Below are 15671 nucleotides of genomic sequence, written 5' to 3'. Positions count from 1 at the left end.
GTTATAGCTCTTGAATAGTTATTTTGGTTGCTTTGAGTTTTTTGGATTTTTCTGCCATTGTATTTCCTGAATAAACATAGAACTATATGAATGATATAGCTAAATTTACTTTGAGCAACATGTCAAAAGAGACTAGAACTCAATTGTATACTCAACAAATTGTAGAACAAAAAAAGCTAAAGGTTAAACAAGAATTTCAAACAATTGAAGAGGCTTTCCAATTTTACAATGCATATGCAGGAGAATGTGGATTTAGTACAAGAATGAGTACTAGTAAGAGAAAAAAAGGAACAAATGAGCTAATATGGAAATAGTTTGTCTGTTTTAAGAAAGGAGAGACGAATGACCATTCTCAGAAGAAATAAAAACATACAATCCAAAGATCACGTGAAAGGAATCAAGAATTAGTTCAAGTTGGCTGCAAAGCTAAGATGACAGTGGATAAGAGTTAAACAGGACCAAATTGGATTGTTAGTCAATTTATAGAAGAGCATAACCATGCACTTGCTACTCCAAGTAAGGTACATTTGTTAAGCTTTCATAGAGTTGTATCAGCTGCAGAAAGAATTTTGAGCCAACTGTTATCAGAAGCAAATATTCCAATGTGTCAACAAATAAAGGTGTTGGAAATACAAGCTGGTGGTCCTCAAAATATCGAATGTGTTGAGAAAGATATAAGAAACTATGAACAAAGGGTGAGAGATGATCAAAAAGATAATGATATAGAATTGTTAATTGAATTTTTTTCTTCTGGGAAAGAAAAAAAATCCAGCCTTTTACATTAAGTTTGAACTCAATGAAGAAAGCAGACTTGTTATACTCTTTTGGGCAAATCTTTTTGCAAGGAAATCATATCATTTCTTTAATGATGTAGTAATGTCTGACACAACTTACAACATGAATAAATACGATATGATATTTGCTCCATTGGTAGGAGTAAACCATCATGGTCAAACTGTCATTTTTTATGTGCCTTGTTTAGTGGTGAAAAAACCGAATCTTTTATTTTGGTTATTCAATTAATTATTGGATGCAATGCCAAAGGGTGCACCTCAAGTGATTATTATAGATCAAGATCCTGCAATAACTAAGGCCATTGCTTAAGTTTTCCTAACAACTTATCATCAATATTGTATCTAGCATATTTTGAATAAATTTTCAGAAATAATAAGTACAATAGTTTATCTAGACAACTATCATTGGTTCAAAAATATCATTTTTAACTCTGAGACTATTAAAGAGTTTGAAACTATTTGGGCGTAGTTGTTAAAGAATATTCATGTGGAAGATAATACATGGTTGCATCTACTGTATGAAATCCGCAACAAGTGGGTTCCTGTTTATTTTAATCGTATTTTCAATGCAGGAATGTTGAGCAGTTAAAGAATAAAAAGTTCACATGCATTTTTCAAAAGGTACATCTCGAACAAAAATTCATTGATGGAGTTTATTACACGCTTTAATAGATATGTTAATCATTAAAGACATTATGAGTTAGTTGCAGATCATATTGATATGAATGACCAACTAAAGTTGAAAACTATGTGCTCAATGGAGAAACAAATGATGAAAATATACACAAAGAGAAATTTTATAATTTTTCAAGATGAGTTATTTGAAAGTTTTGCATATTTCTTAAGTTGCACATTTGAGGATGAGTCTATGCTTTATATTCTGCAGAAGGCTAGTAGAAGTTGTTCATCAAGAAGTAGACAGCTTAAATATAATAAACTTTCAAATTTTGTGTCATGAAATTGTAGGCTATTTGACTTTAATGGAATTCCATATAGACATATATTAGCTTACTTTCGAATTGAACAAGTCATGTTTTTGCCAAGCGAATACATTCTTAGGAGATGGACAAAAAGTGTAAGATTGGTAAAATGTGGGATAAAAATGGCCAGGGAATGAATGACCAACATGATATGTCATTGGTGACTAAGCATGCAAGTTTATCTCAAGCTTGTTCTATTTTAGTTGATGATGCATCTCTCACATTTGAGGGTACCAAATTCCTTTTGAATGAGATTGAATTGCTACGTGGTAAAATTAAGGAAATGAATGATGATGGAATTTTAGTGCCAGAAACAAATAGCAAAAGAAGTACAAAAGAGCTTCCAAGTATTAATAATCCATCACATGTGAGATCAAAAAGATGTGGGAAAAGATTTAAATCTCCAAAAGAGATGTTAAATTCAAAATCACAACTTTGTCAAGGATGTGGACTTCATAGACAAAAACATGATAAAAGGGTCCTCGGTTGCAAGAAAGGTAAATATAATCAATTATTAATTTTCATATAAGTTTATATAAGGTTCTGTTAAAAATATATATTAAGTAAAAAAGATCATGTTTATTAGTATTAATTTTATATACATATAAGATAATTTTATTCATATAATTTTGAAGCCTTGTAATATATATATATATATATATATATATATATATATATATATATATATATATATATTTATCATATAGATCCATAATGTATGATCAGGACATCAAATCCAATTCGGCAAATGAAGATGATGATTTAACTTTTCATGCTGGTAATTTCTTATATTCAAGATATATGACGGGAGATAAGCTTTTTATTAAATTTTCATAATTTTGAATCCTTGTAATGTTATTTTTTTTTTTTTTTGCAGAATCAAATTTACATAGTGCTAAAAGATCATAATTGTCATATCGTGAAGGGCTTTGTGACCATGGAGATTGATAGGAGATTGTGAATATCAATCTGAATTTGGAAGCTTGCTGTATGAGAGCTTTGTGTAATGTGTGATGAATTAGCTAGCTTCTTTATTTCTTGAAGGAATTACTGATATTATAGCTTTCATTTGACGAAGAATGCACTCATACATTTAGATACCTTTTAATGGGGAACACATTTTCAGATGTGTATTTACAATTTTATGCATGATACAATTGCTCAAAACACCAAACTTTGTCTAATAAGCAAAAAAATATTACTTTAAATTCCTCTAATAATTGTCAAACATACTTTCAAGTGCAAGTCAGTACATATCATTTCTAATAAATCTACATATATTTATAAAAATAACAAATTGATATTATAGCTATAACAATGATACTTAGTAATCTCAAATCATAGTTGCTTTTCCCCTGATGCTGCTGCTTTTCTATCAAGATTTTAAGTAGACCGTTGATATTGGATTTCAACTTCTTTACATTATTATTTAGACTAGCCATTTCATTAATCAACATTTTTGTCTCCGTTTTGTTCATATTTCCACATATACTATGTATTTTATCATCCATACAAACTTTCCACAATATTTACCATCTTACATGACATTCATATAGTTAATAAATAATTGATCCATTAAAATTCATAACACAATATGATATATAATTTTGTATATTTACCTTATTATTATAGCATTTCAAAAAATTTCTATTTGAATCTTTTTCTGAATGAGATATTTGTAATTTCATATAACCACCACAATAACATTTTTGTTGCCAAGCACTTTCATTTATATTGGATGTTGATATTGAGGCTATGCAAATGACAATCACAAATCAGGTTGTTGTAAGTATTGGTCCTTTTGTAATACAATTAGAATATCACCCAGCATCAAAAACTATTTAAGAAACTATTTTCTTATGGTCTATTTAAAGATGTTTAAAATTTTAAAATAGCATAGTATTTATAATAATAATTATAACAATAAAGCTATATTTTCATTATAATGTGATTAAATCCCCACAATTTCCATACTTTCAATACATACCGATCAATACATACCAAGCTTATGGTCTACTTAAAGATCCTATATTTTCAAAAACTCTCCTTGCAGAGAGGAAATCACCACACTTTCCGTACATACCGATCTATGTAAAGGTCATCACATTTGAAGTTGGTATTGTAATGTGAAAAGAAAACCATAGTCCATCTGCATAAATAGTACACGAAACATATACATTTCCCCTAAATTGATGTATAAGTTTCTTCTTTAATAAAATTGTATAAGATCCTCCTTTTCTTTCATAAATTCTTACAGAAACTTCTCCTCTTCATGTTTTTTTTTTTTTTTTTTTCATAAGTTTTAAAAAGAAGATGAATCTTTGATTAGGAATCAATATGCGGGATTCAACAGTTGTGAAGATAGTCAAGAGCAATGAATAAAGTGATGTACTGCAATTCCATAGCATTTACATTCATTCTTTCTTCTTACAAAATATGAATGCAGAAAAGAAAATTAGTATATACAAGTCCTATGTTTAAATGGTGAGAAGAAAATCAAAACCATAATCCCAAAAAAAAAAAAAAAAAAAAAAAAAAAAAAAAAAAAAACCACCTAAGCAGAGCAAAAAATGCAGGACCGCATATTACAGAGAAAATTCAGAGTGAGAGAGAAGGAAACTTACATAAGAAGGCAGAGTGAGAGAGCACTATAGTGCCTGCGGTGAGATGTTGGGCGGCAGAGAAGGAAAAGTGGTGGGTGAGCTACTGGTATAGAGATTTTAGGAATGAAAAGAGTATGACCTGCGTTTTTTTCCAAAGAGAGCAAGGGTTGTGTTTTCTTCTTTTTTTTTTTGGGGAAAAGGGGTGCCAACGCACTGTTTCATTAAAAGAAATGGACTTGTGTTTCTTTTTTTCTGTTTTTTGAAGAGGGGTGCCAACGCACCGTTTCATTAAAAGAAATGGATGTGTGTGTGTTTTTTTTTTTTTTTTTTTTTTTTTTTTTGGTTGAAAAGGGGTGCCAACGCACCATTTCATTAAAAGAAAAATAGAAAATGGACGTTAACGTTCATGGAAAACTCTCTCCATGTGATGCAGACTTTCTCTTTCTATAGCACCCCTATCTATATATATATATATATATAACCCAAAAAGGGCAAGTAAGCAAATGAAATGAATGCCTAAAATCGTCTCGCTCCTGATTAATATAAACAACAAAAGCAGAATAAATTTGGTTAAGGTCAAAGGACCCCACAACATATTGGTAGGCAACCCATTTGACACTCAGTATGAGCTGGCCTATTGATTTCCTAGGGATCCAATTGACAAACATTGAGTTAAATAACAAACAATGGTTCAAAATACACTTAAACAAATGATCTGCAACTTAGTGAACAAGGTGCCACTCTATGATACATAGCTGCACTGATTCCTAATAGTAACATCAATGTTAGTCTTAATTCTCAACAATACCATAGGGGAAAACTCAATACCCGGAGAAGATACAAAATAGTGAAACTAAAAGAGGAGGACTTGAACTCTACAAACCTGTTTTTCAAAACAAGAACATAGGGATCCAACTTCTCAAGTTGGCGACCATGGACCATCTCATCATTATATCTCCAAACATGCTCCAAAATTAAAACAGCAAAAAGAGGGGGGGGGGGGGGGGGGGGGGGGGGGGGAAATTCTTAGTCATTCCTATCATGAATAGGTAGAACACTACAACATTGCAAAACAATCATAAATCATACATCATATTAACAACTTAAGCCAAATTCTAGCTAATACTCTATGAGGAAGCAAACCAAAGCACCTTAACCACATGACAATTATTTATGATCACAAATACAATCATAAAGAATACATTAAGTCAACAACTTGAGCCGAATTCCACATAATGCTCCATGGGGATGCAAATCAAAGCACCTTAGACACATGACAATTAAAAAACAAATGGATTTCATCTTCAAAACAACTACAGCCATGAGGACACTCCAGATTGTCCACTACAATATTACAAGTCATTAAATTAGACTTTATCGATAGGCTAAAGTTCACCATCCTCCACGGGAACAATTTAAGCCTTTTGTGAATTTCACTTCTCTACAAAAAATTACACCAATTGGAATTGGATAAAGAATTCCACTTATCCATCCAGTACATTGATTTAACACTAAAATTTTATGATTATTTTTTGTCAACAAGCCATATATGCTTATTGTTTGAGGTTTATATAAAGAAAATCCTTTTAATGTTAGAAACAGTTTGAAAATCAAAAACAAAAGCAATAACTTCACATCCCAGTTACCATCCGACTTCCATAAAGGCTCCACCACCATAACAAACCTCAGCTTCCACTTGTTTAAGCATAGGCTGAAAATTTGGATTATTCAAAATATAAGGATCTTTCTAGATATATATTTAATAGAAACTCTTTTACCTACTTTGAAATATAAACATTTGGAAGTCGATTTTTTATTAAGGATCCAAGCCCAAATACCATAAACAGTTATTTTTTATCCTACAGTTCTTGAAAGACAAAAAGGGAAAGTACTTTGCTTTTAGGGCCTTAACCCAAATTTTATCACCTTCCTGCACTAAAGACCACCCAAATTTGCAGAAAAGAACCTTATACAAGTCTCCTAGACTTTTGAACCTAAAACTACCACAGGACTTAGAGAAACAAACTTTTTCCAGGGAACAAAGAAGACAAAATTGCTTAAAGAGCTACCATTGTTCCAAAGAAAAGATCGTGGCATCTTTTCAACACACCACTCTAGGAGTCTACAAAAAGACAGAGAGTAAATAAGGATGGTATAGATGACATGTTTGATGAACGTGGCTCATCCTGTTTTGGATAGAATTTTAGATTTCCACTGTATTCCTTAAGTCTTCATAAGCTACAATTTTATTCCTACCCAGGAACAAAGGATTCCCCAAATATTCGATATCTTTCGACAGCTCCTTCATCTTTAAAGTCCTCTTTAACTTTTGTTTTTAACTTTCCAAAGGCATTAGCAAATAAAAAACAGCTTGATTTGGCTAAGTTAAAAGCCTTACTAGTCCATTTATAATATTTCAAAAAACATTGAATCACGCTGGAAAATTCTTCTTTATTAGCTCTACAAAAAACAGGAATGTTGTCAGCAAAGAAAAGATGAGCAATTGCTAGAGTCGCATAATTAATTTTAAAACCATTAATCCTTCTAACCTCCCCAAGCTTCAAGATCATTCATAAAAGGAGCTCAGAAAAATAAAATAAAAGAAAAAGAAAAAGGAAATAATGGATTTCCTTATCTAATACATCCATTTTTAACTTGCCAAACATATTACCATTAAATAGAAAAGCCATCGACATTGTAGAAACATACAAATTTACCAGATTAACAAACTTGTAAGAAAAACCAAACTTTTTGCATGTTAATTTTGATTCCAACAATCCTTCTAACCTTTTTCTTTTGTTTCATAGATTGCACAATTTCATTAAGATAGAATAGTGTTCTCTCCAATCCATCTATCAAACACAAAGTTCGTTTGATTAGGTGAAATGGATTCCAAGAAGAGGTCAGATCTTCTAAGCAAAAAGCTTGTAGATAATCTCATAAACTATGCTATAGAGACTAATGGGTCGAATATGATTTAAGAATGAAATTTAGTTGATTTTAGGGATAAGAATTGCAAAGGTTTATTTAAATCCCTTGGAAATAAGCCTAATCTAAACAAATTTGGAAGCACACGCGCCACATCTTGTCCAATAATGGCCCAATATTACTAGAAGAAAAGCACAGGCATTTCATTTGACCCTGGGGCATTGATGGGTTACGTACTTTTAACCACCTCCTATCTGTTCAAAGTAGAAGGAATACTACAGAATTTACCATTCTCTTCAATTGACACACCAAATTGAATAAAATCTCATAAACAGCTGCAATGCTCAGGTTTAACAATTTTATAAAGCAAAGAAAATTCCTCTAGCAAATAATTCCAAATATCCTCTCTGCTTTCCTTTCAAACCCCCCGAGTTATCCTTCAAAGCAACAATGAATATTCTCCTACAATTTGCGATAGTAGAAGCCAAGAAAGTTTTGAATTACAAGCATCAGAAGATAGCTATAGCTCCTACAATTTTTGTCTCCATAATAATTCCAACCTTTGAAACAATTCATCCAACTCCAATTGAGTAATTCGCTCATGATTTAAAATGTCTTCACTAGGATCAAGGCGTTGGATCAAACGAAGTTTATCTTCCAACTCTTAAATTCTAGTTTGACAGTATCCAAAAAAATCTTTGTTCCACACCTTCAACAAATTAACTGTATATTTTGTGTCTAACTATGATAACCCTGCCACCTCCCATTCCCAATCTTCCACGCCTATCTAACAATGTCCTCTCACATATTAGATTCCTTACCTAAATTTCTAGAAAGCAGAAAGATTTAAGAGTGGCAGGATGGTCCAATGCTAAGTTGAGTTGAATAGGGATATGATCTAAATTGCAGAAAGATGAAGCACTCCAGCTTTTAATTAAACACGATTCTCTAATTCAAGCTGGCCACAACTCTATCAAGCCACTCTCAGATATTTGCTTTACTACCTCTTTCATGATACCAAGTAAAGGTGTTACCTGTGAACCTAAAACCAATGACTCCCACATCACATATTACGAAGCCAGAGTATAAGAGATTTTGTTACTTGTTTGATGTTTCTAATTTCAAGATTTTTTATTCTCTTAATATATATATTATCATCAGGACAAATGAGCTTTGGATATTGAATAGGTGAGGAAGAGATGTGTTATTTGTTTGTATAAATAGAATAACTTCCTCTGTGTGATTATCCAAAGAACTTGACAATATAAACTCGGCTTTTATAAGAACTTAACATTTCTTCTAATTTACATATGCATTTGGACAGTTAATGCCGGTGCAAAATCCATTAAGATCTTTTTTATCAGCTTTTAGAATTTTGTAAGTGCTGTAATTTAAAGATATATTTGGAAATACTAAAATTCTAAAGCTAATGTGAAGCATGTTGATATCCATATAAATTCCAAATGTATTCTTAAATATTAATTTTTAAAAAAATCCAACTACTGATAAAAAAAGATTATAATAGAAAATCTATTAAAGTATTTTGACGAGAGATCGACCATATATTTGCATGATTTTGGCATTATTGTGTCAATATATCGTGTAGAATTTTTACACGACCTAATCTATACCTTTTAGTTATCGCAAACCTAGGCTAAGTTTGGATTTTTCTCGAATAAATTATGTTAAAATTTTTAAGTCAATTTTCTTCATTTTCTTATTTTCCTAAAATTAAAAATCCTCTTTATTTTTTCACTTTTTTTTTTTTTTAATAACATATTACACTTTCTAATCAAACGTGTGAGATTATTTTTTATATCATTATATTTCTTTCATGAAAAAGTAGTGGCTTTACCACTGAATTGTCAATGAGAGATCATTTATTCTTATTAATCTTATTAATCACGTTAACCATGGATGTTGACTCCCATATCAAAAAAAAATAATAAAAAAAAAAAAAAAGCCAACCATGGAAGTTGATACTTTAAAAATAGAAGCTATTATAAGAATTGGATACCCATTAAACAACAACAACCAAAAAAAAAAAAAAAAAAAATTTAAAAGTAAAAAGGGAAACAAGTGTAATTGTAATTGGCTACATTGTTGTTTTCTACGTGTCGAAATTTTATTAGAATAATCTTACATTTATTTTTTTTAATTTTTTTTAAGCACACAACATATAATATACATTAAATAAATCTTACTTTAATTGATGAAGTCGATTCATATCAATCTGAAATTAAGGAGGTTAACATTAAATAGTTTAAATTGTTGAAAAAATTATGAATATTCAACCGGGAGCATATGTTTTGAAATGTGAGAAATTCAGAACATTTTGCTGGGAAAATCCCTAGCCAAAGGCACAAGATTATTCCCGGCAAACAAGCAATTGATTTTGAGCTTCAGGAGTTAATAAATTTCCATCCTCGCATAATAACAAGGGAAAAAAATAAATAAATAAATAGTACGGAAGATGAATCTAACATATCATAAACAGAAGGCCCAAGTGGTTCCGTAGTGGCATAGAAGAGAACAATATATCTAACTAATAATATGATAAATACTAGAAGTTCATTCAGAATAGCGATGATACTTCCCTAACCTAACAAGGCTGACAAATTGAAATATCCCTCACTACTCCATTAGTACTAATGGTTCTCACTTCCTCCTTTTAGCTGGTGGCTGGGGAAGCTCATCCTCTTCCTCTTCGTCTTCATCTTCTTCCTCTTCTTCTTCTTCCCCATTCTCATCCTCATCCTCATCACCATCATCATCATCCTCGTCATCATCCTCATCGTCGCTCCCTCCACCATTGGCTTCAGGGTCATCTTCGGGATCTGCTTCATCCTCTCCCCCTTCTCCACCTGACAAGTCCTCATTGCCTTCATCAGCATCCTGGTTATTAGCTTCATCTTCTTCTTCATCATCATCATCATCATCCTCTGTATCGCTGGAATCTTTGTTTTCTTGAACAGGACGTTTCAATTTCTGAAGTTCATCAAAAGGAAACCTGCAAGGGGAAGAAACACCATTTCATTCAGCATCCCTTGAAACAAGCATTGATGATGCGGCACAAATAGATTCTTATTACCTTCCATCCATTGCGGTCATATTTGGTAATAAGCCGACTTCATTCAGCAGTGATCCTGACTGAAAACACCTTATTCATGTTGGTGAAAGAGCTCATACAACAAGTCAAAACAAATAAGATTAACATGTTTACTTTTCTGATATACTTTGAAGAGACCCCATCTATATGACAACAGATTTTACATATATATCTCAAACATTTATCCATTTCTTCCATTTATTGCCGTCAAAACCATATTAGCATAATTAGTCAAAATATATGTGATGATTAAACTGTAAACTGCAGGGAACAAAAATAGGAAACCAATCTCAAAAATAAAGATTGGCAACAACTTATTGCCAATACAGAAGGGGCCTTTAATAAATCATTAAATCTGAATAAACTGAAACATCTGTAAATATCACAAAAAGAGTCAGAACTAATGTACAATAGGTTTAGTCAATCAAAACCTCGCCACAAAAATTGAAATGTAAAAATAAAATAAGATAGGTAGGAGTAGGAGAAAAGCTAGTTGCGGTACATGCCCACAACTAGCACAATTTCTGATTGCAGCACCAGAATTGATTGTATGGCTCTATGTGGGGGGAAAATCCAAGAAATAGGCCTTTTCCATTGGCACCAGATGGCACTATCATGCCCTCCATTTTTATTCCCAAAAGCTTTTAAAGATCTTTTAAAAATTGATTTAAAAAAAATGGCTTATATAAATTTAAAATGTAAAACTCCTAAATATAAAATTAATCTTTATTTTCTTATTAAAAGGACAGCACATATAGCAAGCATTAAATAGTGTAAAGAAATGTGCAAGTGTTACTAGGATAGCCATGTGGTGTGCCAAGCCAAACAAAAAACCAAAAGTAGTAGGACCTCTCAAGCAAAAAACAGAGAATTTATAATCAACAGTTCATATTGTAAAAGCAAACAGATATTGTCTCTGACCAAAAGTTGAAAAATATCAATACAGAATTTCTACAAGCAAGACGAGACCAAACACATCTTGTAATAAAGCTACATTATGCAAAAACCACATACAAATGCAGTGCAGAAAAGGAACCCAATTCAAGAAAATGTTTCAGGTCGGAATATAATCCAGGAAGTGGCTAAAGCCAGAATGAAGGATTGGAAGTACAAATTTAAAACATAAAAGGAAAAAAACAAAAAAAATAAAAAAACATACCAAGAAAGCTAGATTCTTCACTCAGTCTTGTTCACAATACAAGCAAAAAAGTAAAGGGAAAATAAATAAAACAAGGAAGGCTATGACCCACAATATGTACAAACTAGCGCACTAAACCAAAGGAAAGCCTTTCCCTTCCCAAAAGATACCCAGCCTACAAAACCATAGCTAACGGAAATTCAGTACTGAATAAGCCCATAAAAATCATAATGGGAGAAGTACCAATGTGTTAGAAAAAAAAAATGTATATATATATAAATCTAAAAAAAGATAATTATAATAATGTTGAACTACAGTTATAGTAAACAAGAGCTCCAACTTCAAAAAGATTAGCTGAATAAAATAAAATAAACTAAACTAAGAAGATTTAAAATTTAGTACAGAACAAGATGTTAAAACCTAAAAGCATAATAAAAGCAAATTACTCAAGACCCAAAATTTTAATGTTAAAATTACTATTTTCTGCTTCAATGAGAGAATATATACAAACTAGAACTAATTTTACTTGCCCCCACACAATAATAATAATAATGCGAAGTCATACCGCCATGAGAAGCAAAGCAAGAGATTTCCTAGTAGCAAGAAGAGTCTCTACCACCATAGCTTCCAAAACCGAAGCTACCCACTTGTTCCTCTCCTCGGTTCCGTACGCAGCTACCTCCATCGCTGCAAAATCAAGCTCAAAAACACACACGCACACACAAAAAAATAATAATAATAATAATAATACCAACAATAAAATCCACAAAAACAAAAAAAAAAAAAGAAAAATCAAAGACAAAAAAAAAAATTGCAAAGTTACAGAAAAAAATAAAAAGAAGATGAGAGAGATAGAGAGATTGAAGTGCCTCTAGGCTGAGGGAAATTGGGTTTGGTCCGGTTAGGGTAAACCCCAGGATTTGGTGCGGTTAGGGTTTTTGAGTATGGATTTTGCTAATGCCACCACACATTCTTTCATCCCCAAGAAAAAGTTTATAGGATTCTGATTGGCTGTGACTCCTGTGAGCACGCGTGGTGGTCCTGGAATTAGTAAAATTTGTAGTGGCTATATTGTTTTTCTTTTTTTCTTTTTTCTAATTTTTGTTTTTTTATTTTATTATTATTATTTTTTTTGATATTTGACTTTTCTTTTAAAATGATTTTTCTCGACATAAAAACGCTTTGGATCCAGTGTTAGAAACACGTGCTTACTAGTCGGAACGTTATCTAGTGCTTCTCGAACCATTTTAATATGTTAAAGAATCCAATCTAAGTGTTGGCATATTGCCTTCGGATTCTCTTACCTCAGATTTATTTGATTTGATCGGTTGGTCTCTGAAGCATTTAATCATATTTTCTATTAACACTTTTTTGGGCTGGGCTTTCCCAATTGAACTAAAGGCCCAAACTTCTAAAGACCATGTCTAGTTTAGGCCTTTATCCTAGGCTGAGGGTCATGTTCAACCCTTTTTAGTGTGCCAGGAAATTTCTTAGTAATCATTGTATTAAATTTTAGGTAAAATCAAAAAATACCCCCTCCATCCGGGGATAAAATCATGGAATTACATCTAATTTTTGCCAAATCTTTTAAGAATCTTTCAACATATATTGTATGGCCAAAATCTAATTTTTCAATCTGAAAATGATTTTGTTTACCAAAATTTAATGCTTATAAGTATTGAAAATGAATATTTCTTTGAAACATAATAAATGAAGTTATAAACATTATGAAGTTACCAAAAAAAATGGAAAATTATTTTTGACAGCAATAAAAAAACTGAAAAGTTAGATATAAATAATGTAAAAACATTAAAAATATTTTTTGGAAAAAACAATTACTCCATATTCCAGAGGACAGGGAAAAATTGTATTTCCAATTATTCCTCTGTCTTTTTTAAGTTTTAGCCTTAATTCGGCTACCTACCATATATTTCTACCTTTGGAAATAACACGAAAGCTAGAAATGTCTATTTGACCCTATTTTTCTATTAACGAAATGAAAACCATAAAGAGAAAAAGTTAGCAGAAGAAATCACTTTGCAAGCAGGTATCAATGAAAGTAGAGTAATCGTACAATTATTTATATTATTCTTAATATTAAAAAAATATATTTTTCCACTGAAATTTTTGCACTTCTAAATATTTAAAAAGAAAATTCTTCATTTTTAGCAACGTTATGGATTTCAAAAATATTTTATTATCTTGACTATTTTAAATGATCTTTATTATTTTTCAACCAAAAATAGTTTTACAGCCACATTAATATTAATATTTATAAAATATTCTCTTTTTTTTTGGGGGGGGGGGGGGGTAATTGATTTAAAAAGTATCAATCTTCATAAAATAATATTTAAAGCATTTATAAAAATTAAAAATGGGAGGTTCAACGAAAGAAGAAATATTGGCCATTGGTTTGCTCATTGCCACATGTAATTAAAGATTAGGCAAAGGTTAGATTAGAAAATGATCACTGATAAGATGATAAAAATTTAAATTTTAAAATTTTAAAATTTATTTGGGTTTTGCTCAAGCTACAGATTATTTAAATTTTAAAAACCAAACGTGATTTAAAAATTAAAAAGCTTAAAAGACAAGATATTTATCTTCTTAACCTGCCTATATATATATATATAAAGAATGGCAGTGGAGTTAATAAAAGTTACCAACAATATAACATCACATTATCATAGTGAGAGTGAAAAGTAAAAAGAGAGAATCAAATTATTAAAAGTATTAAAGATGAAAAATACTCAATCAATTTTCATTGTTTTGTTTATTTTAAGTTCATCCATTTTCTTTGTTGAACAGGGAATGGCTTGTGATTGCTCATGCTCGAACGATTCACCGCCAACAACAACCAACAAACCGCATTCCAAGTCCAACAACAACATGGAGAATCCACCGGCAAGCGCACCATCTTCTTCTCCATACAATTACCACCGTCGGCAGCTGCCTGAGCCTCCAGCAAGCGCGCCTTCAAGTTACCAAATGCAGCCGCCGGTCGGGTCTCCAATGCAGGAGCCACCGCCATCGAACAAATTACCAACATCTTCAGCAAATCCCCCACCTCCACCACCTCCTCAAGATGATGATGATGACGACAACAATGATCAACAATCTGGGAAGAACAAGGAATGTTGGCATGAACATTCAAGTTCATTGTCATGTCATCCAGAGTATGTGGCATTCCTGGAGAGGAATCGTCCTGTAAGCATAGTTTGCTGCAATGTCATCCTCGATGCTGGCATGGATTGTTCTGGCCCTGTCCCTCATCCTTATAGGAGGATTACTGAACATTGCACCCACCGATGATGAGTTTTTTTTATTTCAACAAATCAAAATCAGTACCACCCATATCTTGGAAAAGTATTTTGTTGAGCTCAGTATTATTATTATTTTTTTTTTTTTTGAATTATTAATAAAATTAGAGACTGACTTGGTCTCTTAGGATATATTAGAGGTTAATTAATTTGTAGTTTGTTTTAGTACATTTAATAAATTAGTTATGAATTAGCTTTTGTTTTATGATGTTTGTTAGATATATAGTAACATGCTTGGTTTAATTTCTTGATTGACCAAATATTCAATAAATATTCTTCTTGTTTTGATCTTTTTATCTCCATGGAAATCCATATTTTACATATATAAGAAATTTTTTGTTTTCCTTTTTTTTTTTTTTTTTTAATACAAACATAAAACAACATTGTAATATGCATAGATGAATTATCACATATTTTCCTATAATAAAGATAATTTTTCTCTGTCATTAATAAAATTACTTTCTAGGGAATTCATCAAAAATTCTTATGATACCTGTCTCGATATTTTCAATCAACCAAAAAGAGCATCGTTTGAGTTTCTATAACTATTGTTTAATCTTTAAGGCACCCAGAAAAATCTGTTGGAGAAAAACAAAGTAACTCTAAAGTTGGCTTGTTTAGTTTTGGATTGGCAAAAGCTCTCTTTAATTAGTTTAATTTTTAGGGTATATTTTTTATTTTAAATAACTTAATTGATTAAGACATTAATGATTATTTTTATATCTTAAAATTAAGCTTAAGATTCATATAAAAAAATAAATTAAGGTATTTTTTATCTTTAACATAGAAAAAACTATTT

General features: G+C 31.2%; 2 protein-coding genes across 2 annotated transcripts; one reads left to right on the top strand and one right to left on the bottom strand.

Moving 5' to 3' along the window:
- Window positions 1-9739: 9739 nt before the first annotated feature.
- On the bottom strand, window positions 9740-12636 carry LOC107407190 (phosphopantothenoylcysteine decarboxylase subunit VHS3-like). Its single transcript, XM_016014435.4, has 3 exons — window positions 12118-12636; window positions 10397-10455; window positions 9740-10315 (listed from the first exon to the last, which is right to left on the bottom strand). The coding sequence occupies exons 1-3, from the start codon at window positions 12235-12237 to the stop codon at window positions 9964-9966; spliced, it is 531 nt and encodes a 176-aa protein (XP_015869921.1). The 5' UTR covers window positions 12238-12636; the 3' UTR covers window positions 9740-9963.
- A 1727-nt stretch (window positions 12637-14363) lies between these two features.
- LOC107406687 (formin-like protein 14) lies at window positions 14364-14864 on the top strand. Its single transcript, XM_016013858.3, has one exon. It carries the CDS (start codon window positions 14364-14366, stop codon window positions 14862-14864), a length of 501 nt encoding a protein of 166 aa, XP_015869344.3.
- Window positions 14865-15671: the final 807 nt, after the last annotated feature.

This window comes from Ziziphus jujuba, chromosome 1 (assembly GCF_031755915.1).
Source record: "Ziziphus jujuba cultivar Dongzao chromosome 1, ASM3175591v1".
Lineage (NCBI taxonomy): Eukaryota > Viridiplantae > Streptophyta > Magnoliopsida > Rosales > Rhamnaceae > Ziziphus > Ziziphus jujuba.
This window is presented reverse-complemented; position numbering and strand designations above follow the sequence as displayed.